We start from the raw sequence: 17,656 nt of genomic DNA on the forward strand, positions 1-17,656 counted from the left end.
GTTCGTGACCAAGAAACCACCAGTTTCGCTTGGTGGGCCAGGAATCATCATTTACATCTAGAAAGCCGTATGCTTTGGAAGGACCTCCCTTACAGTATCGTCACCGCAGTAGAGTTTAACCACCAAGTTCGGGATGGATTCGAACCCATATGAAGTTTTGACCATCTGTTAGAGGCATAATATTGAGAATACTCATTGAATTGGAATAAGTTAGCTGCTTTATCTGTTTTTGGTTTCATTGCTTGTTGCTTTGTCTAGTTCAATAATACCGCTTATCCTAGTGAGAAGCCCTTTCATTATTATTCATTGTTAATAAACTTAACAATTATAGTCCCTCTGGAATGTAAAATATATCTCTTCTCACCATCCCCATAGTGTATGAGACAAATCAAGCTGTTCGCTAGGGCCAACTTGATCCTCTTCCCCAGGTCCTCTTCCCCAGGGATTCTTTCTCTCAACCTTCCATTTATCTGCATACTTTTTTTATATCATAATCAATGATAGAATTCATAACTTTAACTTTAAAGAGAAATAAAAAGATGGGACATTATTTTTTTCGTGTTGCCAATATACCAATTCCTCTAATCTGGAAGAAAGCATTAAATGAGGAATGAACACCTACCCGAACTTCAAAAAATATAAGAAAAATGAGAGAAACATTCTAAGTATTTCACCTAGAGCGAAAAAAGATGAGATTAGTTATTACACTGTAAAGACAATTGACTTTAATAATTTCACATCCTTAATTGAAAGTGTTAGTTGGATTCTTTGTTTATTCTTTATGCCTTTTTCTTTGACAATTTCTCTCTCTCTCTCTCTCTCTCTCTCTCTCTCTCTGCTTTAGAAGAAGAAAAATAAATCTATAAGTGCTAAATGGGAGACACAAAGATGAGAAAAATGACGCTTTTGACTTGAATATGTGAGGGTTAGGTGGGAAAGTTAAAAGTGAAATGAAATTTGCTTCTAAACTTGATATATAGATTTCAAAAGAGGACCTTTTATAATCAAGGAGGAGGACGAAGAAGAGGAGGAGGAAGAGGAAAGGTGAAGTGAGAAAAGAAAAAAATGGCTTCATCTTCCTTATCACTCTGATTAGGTTTTAAATTGTTGAATTATTATGAACATTACTTACAAGAAAATGTAATTGAAAATAAATGCGACTGGTTCTGCTACAATAACTAGGACGGCGGTACAATAGTGAATGGCAACTGCTCCGGTACTGCCATAGTCAATTATTTAAGCACACATGGTTGAAGAAAGTTTTCTCCGATCAGGATGAAGGGGGAAAAAAATCAATGCAAGACGAAAGAAAGAAAAGGGGAAAATAAAGAAGAAAGGAAAATAGAGAAAATTAAGATACGACAAATCCAGACCGTTCAAAGTGCACGTGTGCCGATGTGCATCACAAGACCTCGCTTTTCTCTTCTCGTGCAAAGGAGTTCATGCACACAAAGTAGACGGACTCAGTTGACGAATTCCTGACTGACTCCGGTCGATGAAGCACTTATGACGGGAGAATTACCAAAAAAGTTCTAAACCTATTGCAATTGTGCCAATTCAGTCTTAAGCTTTTTTTTTTTGGCTAATTTAGTCCTAAACCTTTTATAATTGTGCTAATTCAGTCCATCTGGCCAAAATTGACCGACCGGCGCTGACATGGACGCTGGTTGTCCGGTGAACGCCGACGTGGAATTTTTTAATTTTTTTTTTTGAATTTTTAATACTTTTTGAATTTTTGAATTCTTTTTTTTCCATCATCTTCTTCGCCTCCCCCGGCCGGCCGGAGGCGAGGGTGAGGCCCCGCCAGATCTGGCGAGGTCAGCCTCGCTGGCCAACCTCGCCGGCCACTGGCGAGGGCGAGGCCCCGCCGGAGATCTCAGATCTGGCCGGAGGGGAGGAGTTCTGGGCAAGGGAGTTCCAGATCTGCGAAGAGGGGCCGGAGAGAGGAAGAGAAACTAGAGAAGGGGGCCAGATCCGAGCAGGAAGGAGGCGCCGTCAACGCTGCTCGAACCCCCCGACACCGTCGCTGCATCGGATCTCCACCGCGTCGTTGTCGCCCGCGCCATCCGCATACGCCAGAGCCCCGACGCTGTCCCCGAGACAAATCCTGCCGTCGTCGTCGCCGCCGCCGCAGCGGCCGACGCCATCTCGCCGACCAGCAATGCCGCCGTGCCGTACCCTCGCTACGAACAGTGACAAGCTGCGCCCGACGCGTCGTCGCCGTTGTCTTCCCCCGAAACCCTATCGGCCGCCACGTCTCGGTCACGATTGGCCGAGCGTACTCCGCGCTTATTGCAACCGCGCCGCGTGACCCGTCGCCACCGCTCGGTCACTTCAAACGAGAGAGAGAGAGAGAGAGAGAGAGAGAGAGAGAGAGAGAGAGAGGGATAGTCACCCGAAGATTCGCCGGTTGAGGAGGTCGCCTCGCCGCTCGCTCGGAACCGTTCTCTCTCTCCGCCTCAATCCGTGCCTTGCGATTGCGCCTCCGGAGTGCGAGCGAACTCGCGGCTTCCGATCGGCGCCGCATTGTGGACGGCTGGCGAGGCCTTGCCGGATCTGGCGAGGGCCGAGCTCGCTGGATCTGGCGAGGCCTCGCCCTCGCCCGCGGGCCGGCGAGGCCGACTCTCGCCGGCCCTCGCCTCCGGCCGGCCAGAGGCAAAGAAGATGATGGAAAGAAAAAAAGAATTAAAAATTTGAAAAAATATTTAAAAATTTGAAAATAAAAATTAAAAAATTCCACGTCGGCGTTCACCGGACGACTAGCGTCCACGTTAGCGCCGGCCGGCCAATTTTGGCCGGATGGACTGAATTGGCACAATCGTAAAAGGTTTAGGACTAAATTGGCTAAAAAAAAGTTTAGGACTGAATTGGCACAATTACAATAGGTTTAGGACTTTTTTGGTAATTCTCCCCACTTATGATATAGGCACATCATAATGTTCCAACAAACCCCCTTATAGAGAAACATCCAGACTCTATTTGTTTAATAAAAAAATTACGTTTCTGAAGAATATATTTTAGGAAGTCATTTTTCACAAACACAGTTATATTTTGTAGTACTTGGCGTAAAATTAAAAAAAAAAACTGAGAAAATGTTTTCCACCGTTTATACAAGATATTCTAATTTGATTTGCCTAAATATACATATACTATTCGGGTATTAGGGTAGAAACCAAGCACGAGCATCAAGATCTCAAGTCTAGCCTCAATGAAGCTAGGGGTGAGCATGGTTTTAGGGTAGAACTTAGAACCTGAGGATTGGTGAGAATCTATTCAATTCCAAAATTTACAGGATAGGTTTCAGGTTCCAAAAATTGATAAATTTATCTTGATGAGTTGGTTTCAAATTCTAGGTTTATGAAACTTGGAACTTGTAAGTTTTTGTGTTTTTCTTGATTTATGTCTTCATACGATTTTATGGTATTCCATAACATTCAATGATAAGTTTATAATCTGGAATCATTCATGCGAACTTCCATTTTATGATTAAGACTTTTACTTTGTTTCTTATTTTTTGAAATTATGGTCAGTGAATTGTAGTGGTAAGTAGTGGTTATTAAAAGTGATAATTTACTACAATTGTTCAATTAATAATAAAAGTGAAATTTAGGTATACCCTGAAACTTGTAACTTGATAGCTTCCAAGTTCCAAGGTATGTAGGTGGATTCTAGGTTTCAGATAATGAGGAACCTATTGCATAAGGTAGGTCTAGGTTACAAATGGAATCTATGTGGATCTTGGAACCGCTCAACCTTGGATGAACAGCCTAGATACTAGGGCCAAGAGAATGGGTAGTTGGGTCTTGACCAAGGGCACAAGCACCGGTCCCAACTCCATAAAGGCCAAGCTCAAGGCCTTAGTGCTCATGGCTTGATCTTTGGCACCCAGGCTTTGGTCCACAAAAGCTGAGTATAGAGCCTTGGTGTGCCGGCATAGAGGCCAGGCTGGGGACTTGGTGCTCAAGCTCTAGTCCCTAACACTCGAGCACTAGTCTATGGAGGCTGGACTTAGAATGCTAGTGCCCGTGGTTGAGTTCCTAATGACTAGGCCTAGGTCCTCAATGCCGAACTCGGATCCATAAAGGCTGGACTCGATTCCATCGAGGCTAGGCCTAGGACCTTAGTGCCTATGCTAGGGTCCTCGATGCAAGTGCCTGGATCCCTAGTGCTCGAGCAGGGGCCTTAATGGACCAAGGCACTGACACTAGGGTTTCGAGTCACATCCTTAATGGACTCGGACTCGAGTGCAAGGGATTCGAGCCCAATACGTTCAGGCACAAGCATAAGGGTACTAGGCCCAGCCTCAACAAACTCGAGCCCGACCTCGATGGATCTGGGGTAGGGCATCAAGGACCTTGGCATGAGCACCGGGGTCTTGGCCTCGACCTTGATGGAATCAAGCTTGGGAATTGGAGACTCGGGCCCAATCTGGGTTCCCAAGCTTGACCTAGATGGACACAAGCGCATGCACTGAGATCCCAAGCCTTAGCCTTGATGGTTTTGGGCTCGAGCGCATGGGCTCTTAGCAAAAGCACTAGAGACCCAAGCCCAAGCATTAGGGACATCGGCGTGTGTGGGCTTGGGTCATGGTGCCTGGGCATTGGGTTTGGGCATGGGTACTAGGGCCTCAAGCTCACTTTGATGGATTCAGGCACTTGATGGACTCGGCCTAGGCAGTGGGGATTCAATCCTGGATGCTAGGGTCCTGAGAGTGGGCATTAGAGTTTTTTTTGTCAAAAACGCAAAGTTTTTTGTTTAAGTATCGATATTTAATCATATTTTAAAAAGTACTTATTGATTTTTTAAAGAGGAAACCATTTTTCAGAATATAAACATAGGTTTTTTGTTGCCTAGGAAAATATAATTTTGTTGACTCATTTTTCTCAATGATCCAAATATTAAAAAATGAGAAAATATTTGTCGCATAATAAAGAAATAGATATTGATTATTTGAATATTTGGCTCAACTATTTTCATAGGTGCACGAGAACGTACCATTCATGCAAAATGTGAAATTAGACCACACAACAAACCAGTACGGTTTCAGCTCTCTATGTGGTATTCCATTAACATCGAACTAATTATAATTTCTAAGAAGTAGAAACCGAAAAACAAACGGTGTAGAGCTATAATAAGTTAATAACCCTATGGAAGCAAGGCACGTGCCAACTCCAAATGCCAAGCATCTAGACGCCTAGTCTCCTGTCGAGCATCCAAATTTCCGCCGAAAACGAAACGAGTTAGAAAGCGAGAGACGTCACTCGCATTGATGGGAAATGAACAGTTGTTGGAATCCGACACACCAAGATCATCGAACATAAACGATCGAGCGGTCGAAAGGCAAAGGAGAGAAGAAAATAATACCGAAGAGCATTCAAGGCTCGCTCAAAGCAATCGTGGACAACGTGCGAGTGTGGAGAGACCGGTTTGGATGAGAAAACGGAAGCCATTCGTGGACATCGATGGAAGTCCGAGACAGAAGAACAACCCAAGTGCCAAAACTTGACATAGAGGGACACTTAAGTGCCAAAACTTTGAAAATGTCACTTAAGTACCAAAATCGGAGTAAAATGGATCACTTAAATACCACTCCAGCCAAAATTCGGGCAAAATTCGACCAAATTACTGACGTAGCAATTTTCCGATGAGTTAGGTAAAAAACGGCGTCGTTTTGTATGCTAACGTGATAACAAATTGCAAAAGAGATATCGTTTTGTGTATGATGTGTAAAAATTTCGGGTGAACCACCTAAAATTTGGCTAATGGATTATTAAGCCTAGACTTAATTCGGGTTCTCCCAAGCCCATACCAATTCGCGACTTAAGTTCAAGTTCTTAACATGCAATTGATTTTTTAATCAGAGTCACTAATCTATTTTTGGTGGGTCGATTAGAAACCCAAGTAAAGTAACGGAGTTTCACTTTACTCCTACGAACCAGAGACTATGGGTACGGGGACTTGGTTACATTAGATTTCTCTAATGCCCTTTCGGTACCATTCTTTTATTTTCAAAAATGTTTTTGCGGCAGCTAAAATTGATTTTAAATCTATTTTCCTAACATATGAGGTGATCATGCGGATGCGTAATCCACCAATTTAACACCCAGATAAACAATAAATAAATTGCAAAAACTTACCTCAAAGTAACGAAAGCATCTGCAATGTTAAGTTAAAAAACCACATCAACAATCCTGGATATGGTTTCTAATTAACACGCAATTTCTTTTTTTTTTAACTTAAATAAAATCATGCAATATGCAATGCAGTATTAACTAAATGACCTAATTCTAATGTCATGCAATTTCTAATTAAATGGACCTAATAACAATATCTAAATGACATGCATTGCATGAATCTACTTTTAATGATACGCAATGATATTTTTCGTTTTTCCTAAAATGCAATCTATCCTAGGGAATAGAACTAATTTATTCTAAGACATTTTTTTGTATTTTTTTCATGAAAATTCGGAATTAGGAAAAATGTGAAAATTTATTTAACTAGATTAAGATTCTATTTAATTTGCATTAGGAATTAGATTAAGCCAAATCCTAATTTAAACTAAAATATTATCTTAACCTAGATAATCCTAAAATGCAAAATATCTAAACTCATAATAAATTAAGAAAGATATTATCTAGAATTAAACTAAGTGCAATTTAACCCTAATATGCAATGACGTACAAAATATGCACTAATTCTACATGACATATGCATGATGATTTTTTATTGTTTTTTTTAATTAATTTTCGAAATTAATAATTGCCAAATAATTAAACATGCAATCCAAATTAAAAATCTAACAACCTAAATTGATTGATTTGACTTTTTTGATTTTTGATTTTAAAATTCGAAATAAGATTCCTATTCTAAATGTGTAAACCCTAAATTATAACCCAAACACATTTCAAGATAAACAAAGCGATCATGACCAGCCAAAACAAGGATATCACACATCATTCATATCAAGAGATAACATTTTGCTGATAAAGATGATAAATTGATCTTAAGCCTTAAAGATCAAAATATCAATTTTATTCCCGCTTAATTAATTATTTCATCTAAGGCCTTATAGATGAAATAAAAAATCCTTGCGCGGTTGCGAATCGGGTGATATGTTGGAATTTCCAATCATATAATAAAGACTAATTATACTAAAAAAAACACAAGATAAAGTAAAATAAAATAAATAAAGTAAACTAAAGAAAACTACCTAATGTGTTTTCTTTTCTTTTTTTCTTCTTTTATTTTTTAAAAATGGGCTTGACAGCCGTGGGACCCGGCCAAGGGTGGCTAATCGGAGGTCCGGCAGGGGCGTCGCGGTCGGAGCTCCGGCAAAGCTAGGCGGCGACAGGGGAGCTCCGTTGTCTGGATCTCGGCTTGGTAGCGGCTGCAACTTCGCGGGCAGAGGAAGGTCGCGGCGACGGGGCACGGACTGAGGCGCGGCGGCGGAGCTGCGGACGTCGTAGGCGCGGACGAGGCGCGGCGTGGCGGAGGCGAGCGAACCAGCGAGGTGGCGGTGCGGAGGCGCGGCGGAGCTCGGAGATCGACGGGCGGCGTCGCGGGCGGAGCGGGGGGTGTTGCAGCGGCGCGGCGTCGGCGAGGGCGAGAGCGCGGTCGTCGGGGCGCCTGGCGTCCGGTGCTGCTGATGCGGTGAGATCGTGAGCGGCAGGCTTCGGAACTCCGGTGTCAGCTGGGCAGCAGCAGGTCGCGATGGGTCGTCGGGTGGTGTGCGCGAGTTGGTGCGGGTCACAGGTTGCTGCGCGGCGAGGCTTGCGGGTGCTGGTGCGCGGAGGTCGCTGGGTTCACCGGAAGGAGGCTCGGAGGTGGTGCTGTAGTGCTCGCGGGATGTGCAGGCGGTGACGGACGGGAGTTGCAAAAAGCTGGAGCGCCGGTCGAAGAATTGTTGAAGAAGACCCTCCCCTTTTCCTCTTTTTTTTTTTTTTTTTAACTTTCTCTCTCTCTATTGTGACTTTTCCTGCCGCAATCTTCCTTTTCTTCCTTCTGCAGCTTGTCAGAAGGATAAGAGAATGATTACTTCAAATGGACGGAAAAGGCTTGTCTCCTTTTTTCTTTCACTCTTTCTCACGCTTTTTCTTTCTGCACTTTTCTTGACTTTTCCCTTTTTTGGTCAGAGAAAGAAAAGAGAAATGCTTTCTCTGACCAAGATGGACGAAGGCCTTTTTTGCACGAATTTTCTTCTCAAATTTCTCTCTCCATTTTTCGAAAATCACCTCTCTGAAGATTTTTCTGAATTCGCTCCCCCAGTCACGAAAAATGTAGCTCTCTTTTATAGTGATTCCAGACGGCCACTTTGTATGGTATTTTCCGAGTTTCCATTTTCTGTCGCATTAAATCAAAATCGAAATCGTGAGCATGATTTCGCAATCGCCGATTCTCGCTCGATTTCTTCCATTTTGCAAAATTCTTGCCCTTTGTTTGCCGTTTTTTCAATTGTTTCTACATTTATCAAAATCAATACTCATCGAATTTCAAACTTCCATGCATAATCAATCAAATAAATCTTCCCCATTTTTTATTTTTTCTTCCTTTTATTTGTTCAAAATGCAATTTTATTTTTCCAAAATTAGGTGTCAACAATAATTAATATAAAAATTAATTTAATTAAGTTTAAAATTAATTGTATTTAAAAGATTCTAAAAATTAAAAACTAAAAATTTTAAATTTTTTTTTTTTTAAATTATTGAAAAAATGGGGGTCGAAGGGGTGGCCGAGGGTTAAGCCCTCGCCGCCACCGCCACTGGGAAGGGCCGGCGACGGAGTGGGGAGGGTCGGCCAGGGTAGCTGGCATCGCCGACCCCTGGTTAAGGCCCGGCGACCTCGGCTGATGCTCCCCCCACCGTCGCCAGCCCTTCCCAGTGACGGCGGGGAGGCAGTGAGGGTCTGCGAGCCCTCACCTAGATCTGGGTGAGGGTCGCGCCCTCGCCGGTCGACTCTGGCTCGCAGGCCCTCGTTTCGGTTGGCCGTCGTTGCCAACCCCCGGCCGGGGCCCGACGACCCCGACCGATGCTCCCCCACCATCACCGGCCCTTCTTGGCAATGGCGGTGAGGGCCGTGAACCCGCCCCAAATCTAGGACGAGGGTCACGGCCCTCACTACGACGACAAGGGCTCGTGGCCCTCGCCGCCGGTCGACCGGGCCGGGCAACCCCGCCGACCCTCCCCCTCCGTTCCGGCCCTTCTCGGCGGTGGCGAGGACTCGCCCTCGCCTCCCCTCACCCCCCTTTAAATTTGTTTAGAATATTTTAAATAAAATTAAGTTTAAATTAAATTAAATTAATTTGTATATTAATTATTTACACATCAAACACAAAACAACGTCGTTTTTGCAATTTGTCGCCGCGTTAGTGTACAAAACGACGTCATTTTGCATCAAACTCGCCGGAAAATTGCCACGTCAGTAATTTGGTCGGAGTGGCACTTAAGTGATCCATTTTACTTCGAAATTAACACTTAAGTGTACCTTTCCGAAATTTAAGCACTTAAGTGTCCCTCCGTGCCAAATTTTGGCACTCTAGATGTCCCAAACTCGAAGTCCAGTGATAACGAAGGGCTTTGCGTCTTCCGGAGCAAGCTCCCTCGACTGCTGCACTTGCTTGCCACTAAGGCCATGCGTCACCCCAGTGGACCTCTCAGTAGGATTCAAATTGTGCTGTGTTACGGAAATTCTCGGCACGATAAAGTTCTCTTGTGTTGAAAAAAAATAATATAATTTTCATATTTTGGGAGAAAAGATCATATTCACGTATTGGAGGACAAATACGTGATACTACTTGTTGGAACTAGAAAAATAATAAATCTAAAAAAATAGTAACAATAATATAATAATGATAAAGCCAATGTTTGTATAATCTTTATATATAAAGATACTAAATCACAACCCAAAAGACAAACTTGTTTGAGTGTAATAAAATTTATAGCAAGTTAAAAAGGAGGTGAAATACAGCTAGCCGAATCTCTTTAAGGCGTGTTAAACAATTTCACAAAGTATGTCTTCCAAGATACAACACTTTAAACTCGTTTGTATTGACATTATACAAATAGGACTCTGTCAAACACTTCTAGAAATCAACATATTTGGAGGAGTGTTTTTTTTTTGAAGAGGAATTCTAATTTCTGAATGACCTTATGTGCCACAAATTAAAGAAGACTGAGAAGATAATCATTTTCATAATTTGAAGCTCATCTTAGAATTGTTGCTCATAGTCTTTGGAAGATTCGTCATTAACATTTCCCTTAATGCGAGTAAAAGTTGCTAAAGATGAAGGAATTCGTATCCATACATTAATTCGTCCATATATGTGTCATAAAACTGATGCAAAATTGTTGTATCTGCATCCATTAACACATTAATTAATTCAACCATAAAACTGCTCCAACAGTGAGAGCGCCCATGAATACATCCATTTGATCGGTCATTAATGTTGAAGGTCGAAGAAACGTGTGAAGTTATATTGAGTCATTAGTAATTGTTATAATTACATCTTGATTGTCCTTGTAATGATATGCTGACACGTACCGCTTGGTGTTCCATGGAGATCTTTACAACGTTCTGAAGATCTCTTCAAGTGTTGAATGTTTCTATACGTTTGAAGATCTGAGTTGAACTCGGATTTTGAAAGGCTCAAAGCCGAAAACTCCAAAGTAATTTCTCTTCAAAGACAGCAGGCCCAGTCATGCGCATGATCGTCCAACTCCATCATACTCATCTTTAGAGCTGACACGGCGTTAACCAGCTCAATCATAACTGTTGAGAGTGATGGATTGCGGATGAACCCCAAGTGATCGGATAATTTATGTGTCTAATTAATGAAAGGTATTTCCCCCGATTAATTCATTTTATGTGAAATGAATATCAGAAAAAGTTGAAAAAGGTTTTTTTGAAAGTTATTTTCAGTGAAACGGACAGAGCCTTAGTTTATGAATGTTCTATTCACGCGGAGTATTCTTGATAGATCAAACCCTTTTAAAAGAGGATCTTCTATATATTGTAACTTTTGAACGATGCAGTTCTGTTTCTGAGTGTTTATTCATGTTTTCCTTAGAGCTATCGCCGCCATCCGTTTACTTACCACACCAAGGCCAGGTCCATGCCTCCTGCAATTGCTAGCTCGCCGCTTCTAGCCGCCAATGACGTGCTGCCTCCGTGCTGCATCCTCTCTGTGTGTGTACGTGTCATGCGTCTGCATCAAGCTCTAGATTAGGGGTCGCGGCCCTCCCAGGTTACCGTCTTAGAATCGCGCCTTTGACCTCTGGTCTGAGGTCAAAGGTTGTTGACCGTTGAGATTCAAGGTCATCCGTAGCAGACAGGCATAAAATCTAGGTCGTCATCTTGATTTGTAGCAACTACAGAGAGAGTTACTTAGTCTAAGCTATCTTGGTTATATGGGCGATGAGTACTTCAAAGTTCAAAGTTCAATCAGGTCGTGACAATACTAGTGACGAATAATTGTGCATTAGTGGTGATGAATAAGATTTTGCACATGACAAAAGAATGTTCAAGATGTTACAGCCTTTATGGCCAACTCGATCAAGCCCTCTATGTAGATCACAAGAGAGAAAGTTTCAAGTGGAAATTCTGATTGATGCCTCAAACTGTCTGAAAGAGATGTACAACTCATTCCCATATTCAAGAGGATTGTCTCAAGGACTACAATCACAGGGTAGGAGTTCTTTCCGCTGTTCCTGCAATCACAGTGAGCAAGTTGTTTCCAAACGGATCACTGAGGTGCTTCGCAAGATTCTCGACAGGTCCCTCCCCAGTAACGTAGGCTTGCAAGAAGAAACCGAGCATGGCGAACATGGCGAGGCGGCCGTTTTTTATCTCCTTCACCTTGAGGATGGCAGCCTGGTCTGGGTCCTTAGCGAGACCCAATGGGTCAAATGGACCACCAGGGTGGAGCTTGTCCTCCAAATCCTAACAAGAGAACAGAGAGACAATTAGCAGAAGAAATGAGATGTTAAGGACCAAACGGGGTGTATGTGCTGCAGGACTTGTAATGTAAACACAACGGATTCACAGTGCAATATTGATGGATTTTTCAATCTACTGATAGCAAAAAGTGGTCTACTTTCTATATTTGAAAACTTGAAAGCTTGTGATGTTTAAGAATGAAATCATGTGAGAATATGATTTAACCAGGGTCAGATTAGCACCACCGCAAATACAACAACAACAAAGCTTTGGACACTATGTGGCAAGGTTAATGCACTCTAACATATCATTGCACACCATTCAACGCAATGTCAAAGGCCTTATATGAATGCGAACTCTATGCCTAAATTCACTGGTCAAGACTCAAGACTGCTGATCTAAATCCAACTTAGCTAGTCCAAGGCATTGTCTCCCTGCCTGTGGCTACTCTTACAATCGACAGGGCGGGTGTTCGACATATTTACACTTGGCAGGAGATATCTCTGACTCAAGACACTAAAGCAGTCATCAAAGTGAGATTCGATTTCCCTACTCAATTACAGTTTATAAAACACATATAGCATGTTTAAGTCAGATAATTGGCATAATAACATTTGACCTACCAAGCCATTGATAATTCTGTAGTACTCGGCACCACCAACAAGAACAACCTCAGCAATGACAGCAAAAATTAGATTGATGGGAATGTTCTTGCCAAAGTAGTTCAATGTGTTCCCGTCCAAGAGTAGGGCTCCGGTCTGTATCAACAGCCAGAATATGGTATCAGATAAATGTCAAGGGAAACACAGAACTGCGAAATTCTACACCAATTTTGGAACAAAACAAACAACTGGAGATGCGAACCTTGAACCAGACAGCTTCGGGGCCACAGTTGGCGCCAAATTTGTTGAAGGCCTCAGGGATAATGAATCCGGCAGCTCCGAGCATGGCCCATCTAGCATGGATCAACTCATAGGCCTGGTATCTGCAGCCAAAATCTCATCGATTTGAGATGCCGATTCATTCTGAATATATCTTCACCAAGAGAAAAGGGAGAGTGACAAGAAAATAAAATGGCAGGCCAACTCACTTGCTGAAGTTTTCTGGCTTCTTGCTGAGGCCAAAAGGATCATAACCATAGCTGCATGAACATGCTCCAGAATTAGCACCACAATCATATCGGGATGAATCTAAGAATTGCACTTACTGCTAACCCTAGTGGTGCGCCTTGCCATGTACAGTTACCCGGGAAGATTTTATGCTAGCTGAGTCTATCCCACTAATTTCAATTGCAACAGATCTCAATGATATTACCGCTACCAGAGGGAGGAGAGGAAGGAACTTACTCTCCGGGCACCTCTCCGGTCAAGTACTCAGGGATCTCGGACCGGTCCAAGAGACCATCAGGCAAGAAGATCCTCCTGTCGGGACCTGAAAACCACACGCCCACAAATCCAAATGACGACCACTCCCGAAAGCTCCTAAAAATACTCCATGCAAAGCATAGCTTTTACAACGACCAGCAGAAGATTTGGACACTAACTCTTAAGTGATTGGTCACTCACCATACCACTTGGCGAGCTCCTCGTCGGCTGGAGAGACGGCAACGGGCTTGGCCTTGGCAGGCGGGGCAGGCTTCTTCCTGGAGAAAAGGGCCACGGTCTTGAAAGTGGCGGGGCTGGAGGCGGTCGGGGCCGACCTGGCTGCGCTGCTGAAGTTGAGGGGGTTGCCCAGCATCTCGGAGACTCCGAGGGAAGCCATTGCACGGTGCTGGGATGGGTGGTGTTGGAGGGGAAAGATTGAATCTGTGTGTAATGAGAGGAGTTGGAGGAAAGGGAGAGAATATAACGGGTGGTCTGGTGGATGTGGACGTGCCACATTGGATTGCTAATCCTGCGCCTTTGATTGGCTGCACGGTGAATTGAAGATGCGCAATCCAATCCAGTCGTACCATAGGTCGCCTGGAGTGACGTGGCGGATGATGGGCTTACGTGGCAAACAGATGAATGAATGCATTGGTCCGTTTTGGATAACGTGTCTAATCCTTCTCTGTTCTCTCGTTCTGGCTACAACCAAGGAGGAATCAAAATCCTCGCTCCGTACTTGGAGAAAGACTATAAATTTGCTCCAGAAGAAACTTCATTAAAAATAGTCAATTTAGAGCCGATTCTTACGTCTTTTCAAACCATATTAATATCACCAATAATAGGGGTGGCGAATCTCTTATGATAAAAGGATTAAAGCAGAATTATAAGGTGCGATTTCAAGCATATCACAGAATGTTGCTCTCGAATACTTAGGAGTTTCGAATATCATTTCATCATTTGAAAACAATTCTGAAAATTAATACTAATGAATGACCACTGCCAGACTCAGACATAAATTCATCTCACTGATGCTATGGTCGTGTCTTAAGAACAACCAAAATCTATGCCAATGACATATGGTCAAGTAACCACCAGGAGAGGAAAAATTTAAATAGAAGAACTGCAATTTCAAGTGGTCCTGGAATGCTGCATACGCAGCTCAATGATAAATATAATCAATACAATGTATTCCGCATTCATGGATTCAACAACTTCAAACTGAAACATAATTCGGTTAGAACATATGGATGCTATACAACTATATCCCCATTTGTCTGCATCAACTTAAGTAACTGAAATCATCTCCTCCACTTGTCAATTTCTCTTGAAGTTGCACTGATGAGCTTCTTCGTGTTGATTACCAGATCATCAACAAGTGCACCAATTTCATCCCTGGGAAAGCCAAGAGATGTCAAAAACCAAGTATCCTGAAAATCCTTCCTATGTTAAGTATACGTTACTCCACTTCTCCCCAAACTAGTGACTCACCCATCATGGATTCGGCTAATTGTCAATTCAAAGGAAACAGAGGATGTAACTAGAGGATACTTACTGAGTAGGAAGACTTCCTGAACCATTAAAGAGATTCCCCACATTCGAGTATCTACGAGTATCATCATGGGCGATCCCCCTTCCAACGCCATAACCAAATCCCACACCAACACCACATCCGGCCCCTATCCCAAAGCCAAGCTGCAAACCAGGAATTCCAGGACCAAAGCCTAGCCCTACAATGTGCCAAAGAACTCACTATTACAACTCCAAGCATTAAAATAGCTCTTAAACATCAGGTTGACAGCACAGAACTTACAAACCTGGTCTGTGCGTACGAAAAGTTGCAGGGTAAAGCACACACTTGCGCATCATTAATATGCTAAAAGAGATAACCACACACAACAAAATCTCAATGAATGTTCATACTTTACACTAAAATAATTAAACCAATTGAATCATCTTGCAGAGAAAGATGGCCCCTTCTAGCTGAAAAGTAAAGACCTAACCAAATAAATCATGTCATCTCCCTTGCACCCCCTGTGGAAAGAGGTGAGAGCAAGACATCAAGCACATAACAAGATCATTCTCTACTTGTAAGCTGCGAAACTCACATGTAGATTGCAATCTATTGAAGCCTGAAGCAGGAGATTTGTTTTGCGGAAATATTCAACTTCTGATACATTAAAGTGAAGAAGGAGATGAACAGAAAATATAAGCCCGGAGTTAAAAGCTTGCTTCTCTACCATGAGATCTCAGGTGCTTCATGTCCCCTGCCTCCAACCAAGCAACATATCTTCAACCACATTCAATTTGGTTATTGCACCAAATAGAAGAGGCAATACTGACACACTCAACATTAGCGGCTATATGCCATTTCCCAAATAAATTAACTTTCAAGACGAGTGAAACTGTGACGGCGCGGCAACATCTAGGTAAATCTTGAAGATAACTCAAGAGGAAGAGCAAGCAATCCACAGACAAGGTCTCGTTTTCATATCAGAACCAGTCCAACGCCCCGGTCGCGAGAAGACTACTCACTCTCATACAACAACAGGATGGACCACCAAGGTGGAAGCATCCAGATTCATCCAAGAGCTGCGAAGCTACCCTAAAGGAAATTGTTAACTCGGCGAACGCTTCGCCTCCGAAGTAGAGAACTATACAGCTGAAATGGACCAACTTCCGTGCCGCTCGCTCCCTTTTCGCATCGAAAGAGGAAGAAAGCCATGATTCAGCCGCTTTCCCTACCCCTGCCCTCTATCCCACTTCGCCGACACGAGCGCTAAAACTCGACAACCACAAGCAGCTTGAACCTCTGACACTCAAGCGAAATAGAGTACGCATCTAAAACCTGACGTCCGTGCAGAACTCTAAACACAAAAGCGACGGCTAGCCTGGAATCACGAGTTCTAGAATTCGGGAATTTCAAGGAAGAGAAGAGAGACGGCCCCAAGCGATGAAGGCCGTTCGACTCAGAGCTCGTCTCTTGCTACTCGTAAAGAAGAAAAAAAAAACCCTAAATAATCGCCGGAGAATCCAGGGAGAGGGAGGGTGGAATCTTACCGCCCATGAGGCCGAGGCCAGCGCCGAGGCCGCAGCCGGCGCCGACGCCGAAGGCGGGGCCCAGCTTGCCGAGCTGCTTCGATCGGACCGCCGGGAGCTTCCACAGGAGCCCCCGGTCGTCGCCGTCGTCTCCTCCTCCTCCTCCCCTCGCTCCGCTCCTCCCGCCGTTCATGCTCTTCGCAGAATTTTCGGCTTTTTCGGAGTGCAGCCAAAGCAAGCGAACTCTCTCCGCGCGACTTCTAGAGTGCTAGTCAAGAGGGCCTGTCTGATTTTTAATTTTTATTTAATTAATGATGCGTTTGCTTGGGGAAAAAATTCATAATCTGTTTTTTTTAAATAAATAATCGAAAATGCTTTTTAATGTTTGGATCTCATTTTTCGATCTTACATTAAAAAAAAAAATTAATTTATCTTGTAAGTCATTGGACCCGATTCACTTCTAATGCTCTCCTCCTATTTATCATTTCTAGGGGTGGTCGATTCTTAGTCCGATAGCCAGAAATCGGACCGATTTGCCTTAGGATCGAGAATCAAATCATTCAATAGAAACGATCACTTTTATTTTTGTTACTACTTTTTTCTCATTACATTTTTTCCCATCACTTGGAATTGGGCCAAGATAAAGTTTGATTTACATTTTACTAATTTTTCAAGAAATAATAAAATAAAAAAAGTATATTTAGTCTGTCCAGTCCGATCTCCCCTTAGAATCGAAAAATGGATTGCTTGGATATTAGTTTCACATTTTAGGAATTGTAAACCAGACCAACATTCTTGGGAACTGGACCAAACTGATCGATCTAATTTGGTCCGGTCCAAGTGATTCTCAATTCGGATGGTTCATTTTGCACACCTCTAATCATCTCCAAGATCGCCAACCTCAAAACCCTCATTCTCTACTCGACACCATCTCCCTCCCCGTCGACTACTTCGACTGCGGCGGCTCCACCAAGGGGAGCTGTGTTCATGCTTTGTAGAGGATCTTAAAAAGCTTCAGCATCAAACTGCTCAGATCGAGTTAGTCGGCTTTGGTTCGCTGCTCCTGCAGCCGCGTCGTTTCGTACGACAAGCTCTCTCACCTCAAATACCAGTTCTGAGAGCTCGGATCCCTTTGCGTCCAGCTCCAGAACTCCATGAGGTTGCGAGTCAACAATGCGGCTTGCAACTCCCTGACCTAACAGAAAGCCTTTTTGTGAATCTCGACTTGAGACCTGTGTCGTCCTCTCCACGGTATCGGTTTACAGCACCGGAGCTGGCGCCTCCGGTGGTGTTGGCCAACATTAGGAGAGGATGAGCGA

General features: G+C 43.3%; 2 protein-coding genes across 2 annotated transcripts; both read right to left on the reverse strand.

The window, feature by feature from the left end:
• Positions 1 to 11,504: 11,504 nt before the first annotated feature.
• Positions 11,505 to 13,768, reverse strand: LOC104450748 (chlorophyll a-b binding protein CP26, chloroplastic). Its single transcript, XM_010065430.3, has 6 exons — positions 13,500 to 13,768; positions 13,281 to 13,365; positions 13,025 to 13,075; positions 12,799 to 12,919; positions 12,558 to 12,692; positions 11,505 to 11,937 (listed from the first exon to the last, which is right to left on the reverse strand). The coding sequence occupies exons 1-6, from the start codon at positions 13,693 to 13,695 to the stop codon at positions 11,677 to 11,679; spliced, it is 849 nt and encodes a 282-aa protein (XP_010063732.2). The 5' UTR covers positions 13,696 to 13,768; the 3' UTR covers positions 11,505 to 11,676.
• Positions 13,769 to 14,407: 639 nt separating this feature from the next.
• LOC104450750 (glycine-rich cell wall structural protein 1) lies at positions 14,408 to 16,587 on the reverse strand. The gene is made up of 3 exons (XM_010065431.3): positions 16,359 to 16,587; positions 14,854 to 15,028; positions 14,408 to 14,693 (listed from the first exon to the last, which is right to left on the reverse strand). The coding sequence occupies exons 1-3, from the start codon at positions 16,528 to 16,530 to the stop codon at positions 14,600 to 14,602; spliced, it is 441 nt and encodes a 146-aa protein (XP_010063733.2). The 5' UTR covers positions 16,531 to 16,587; the 3' UTR covers positions 14,408 to 14,599.
• Positions 16,588 to 17,656: the final 1,069 nt, after the last annotated feature.

This window comes from Eucalyptus grandis, chromosome 6 (assembly GCF_016545825.1).
Source record: "Eucalyptus grandis isolate ANBG69807.140 chromosome 6, ASM1654582v1, whole genome shotgun sequence".
Lineage (NCBI taxonomy): Eukaryota > Viridiplantae > Streptophyta > Magnoliopsida > Myrtales > Myrtaceae > Eucalyptus > Eucalyptus grandis.

Coding starts and splice junctions, on each gene's coding strand:
- LOC104450748 (XM_010065430.3), bottom strand. CDS start 13,695: ATGGCTTCCCTCGGAGTCTCCGAGATGCTGGGCAACCCCCTCAACTTC. Junction 12,693..12,798: donor CCGAAGCTGTCTGGTTCAAG/GTTCGCATCTCC, acceptor CTGTTGATACAG/ACCGGAGCCCTACTCTTGGA. Junction 11,938..12,557: donor ACAGAATTATCAATGGCTTG/GTAGGTCAAATG, acceptor TTCTCTTGTTAG/GATTTGGAGGACAAGCTCCA.
- LOC104450750 (XM_010065431.3), bottom strand. CDS start 16,530: ATGAACGGCGGGAGGAGCGGAGCGAGGGGAGGAGGAGGAGGAGACGAC. Junction 15,029..16,358: donor TGGCCTCGGCCTCATGGGCG/GTAAGATTCCAC, acceptor GGCACATTGTAG/GGCTAGGCTTTGGTCCTGGA. Junction 14,694..14,853: donor TCAGGAAGTCTTCCTACTCA/GTAAGTATCCTC, acceptor TGGCTTTCCCAG/GGATGAAATTGGTGCACTTG.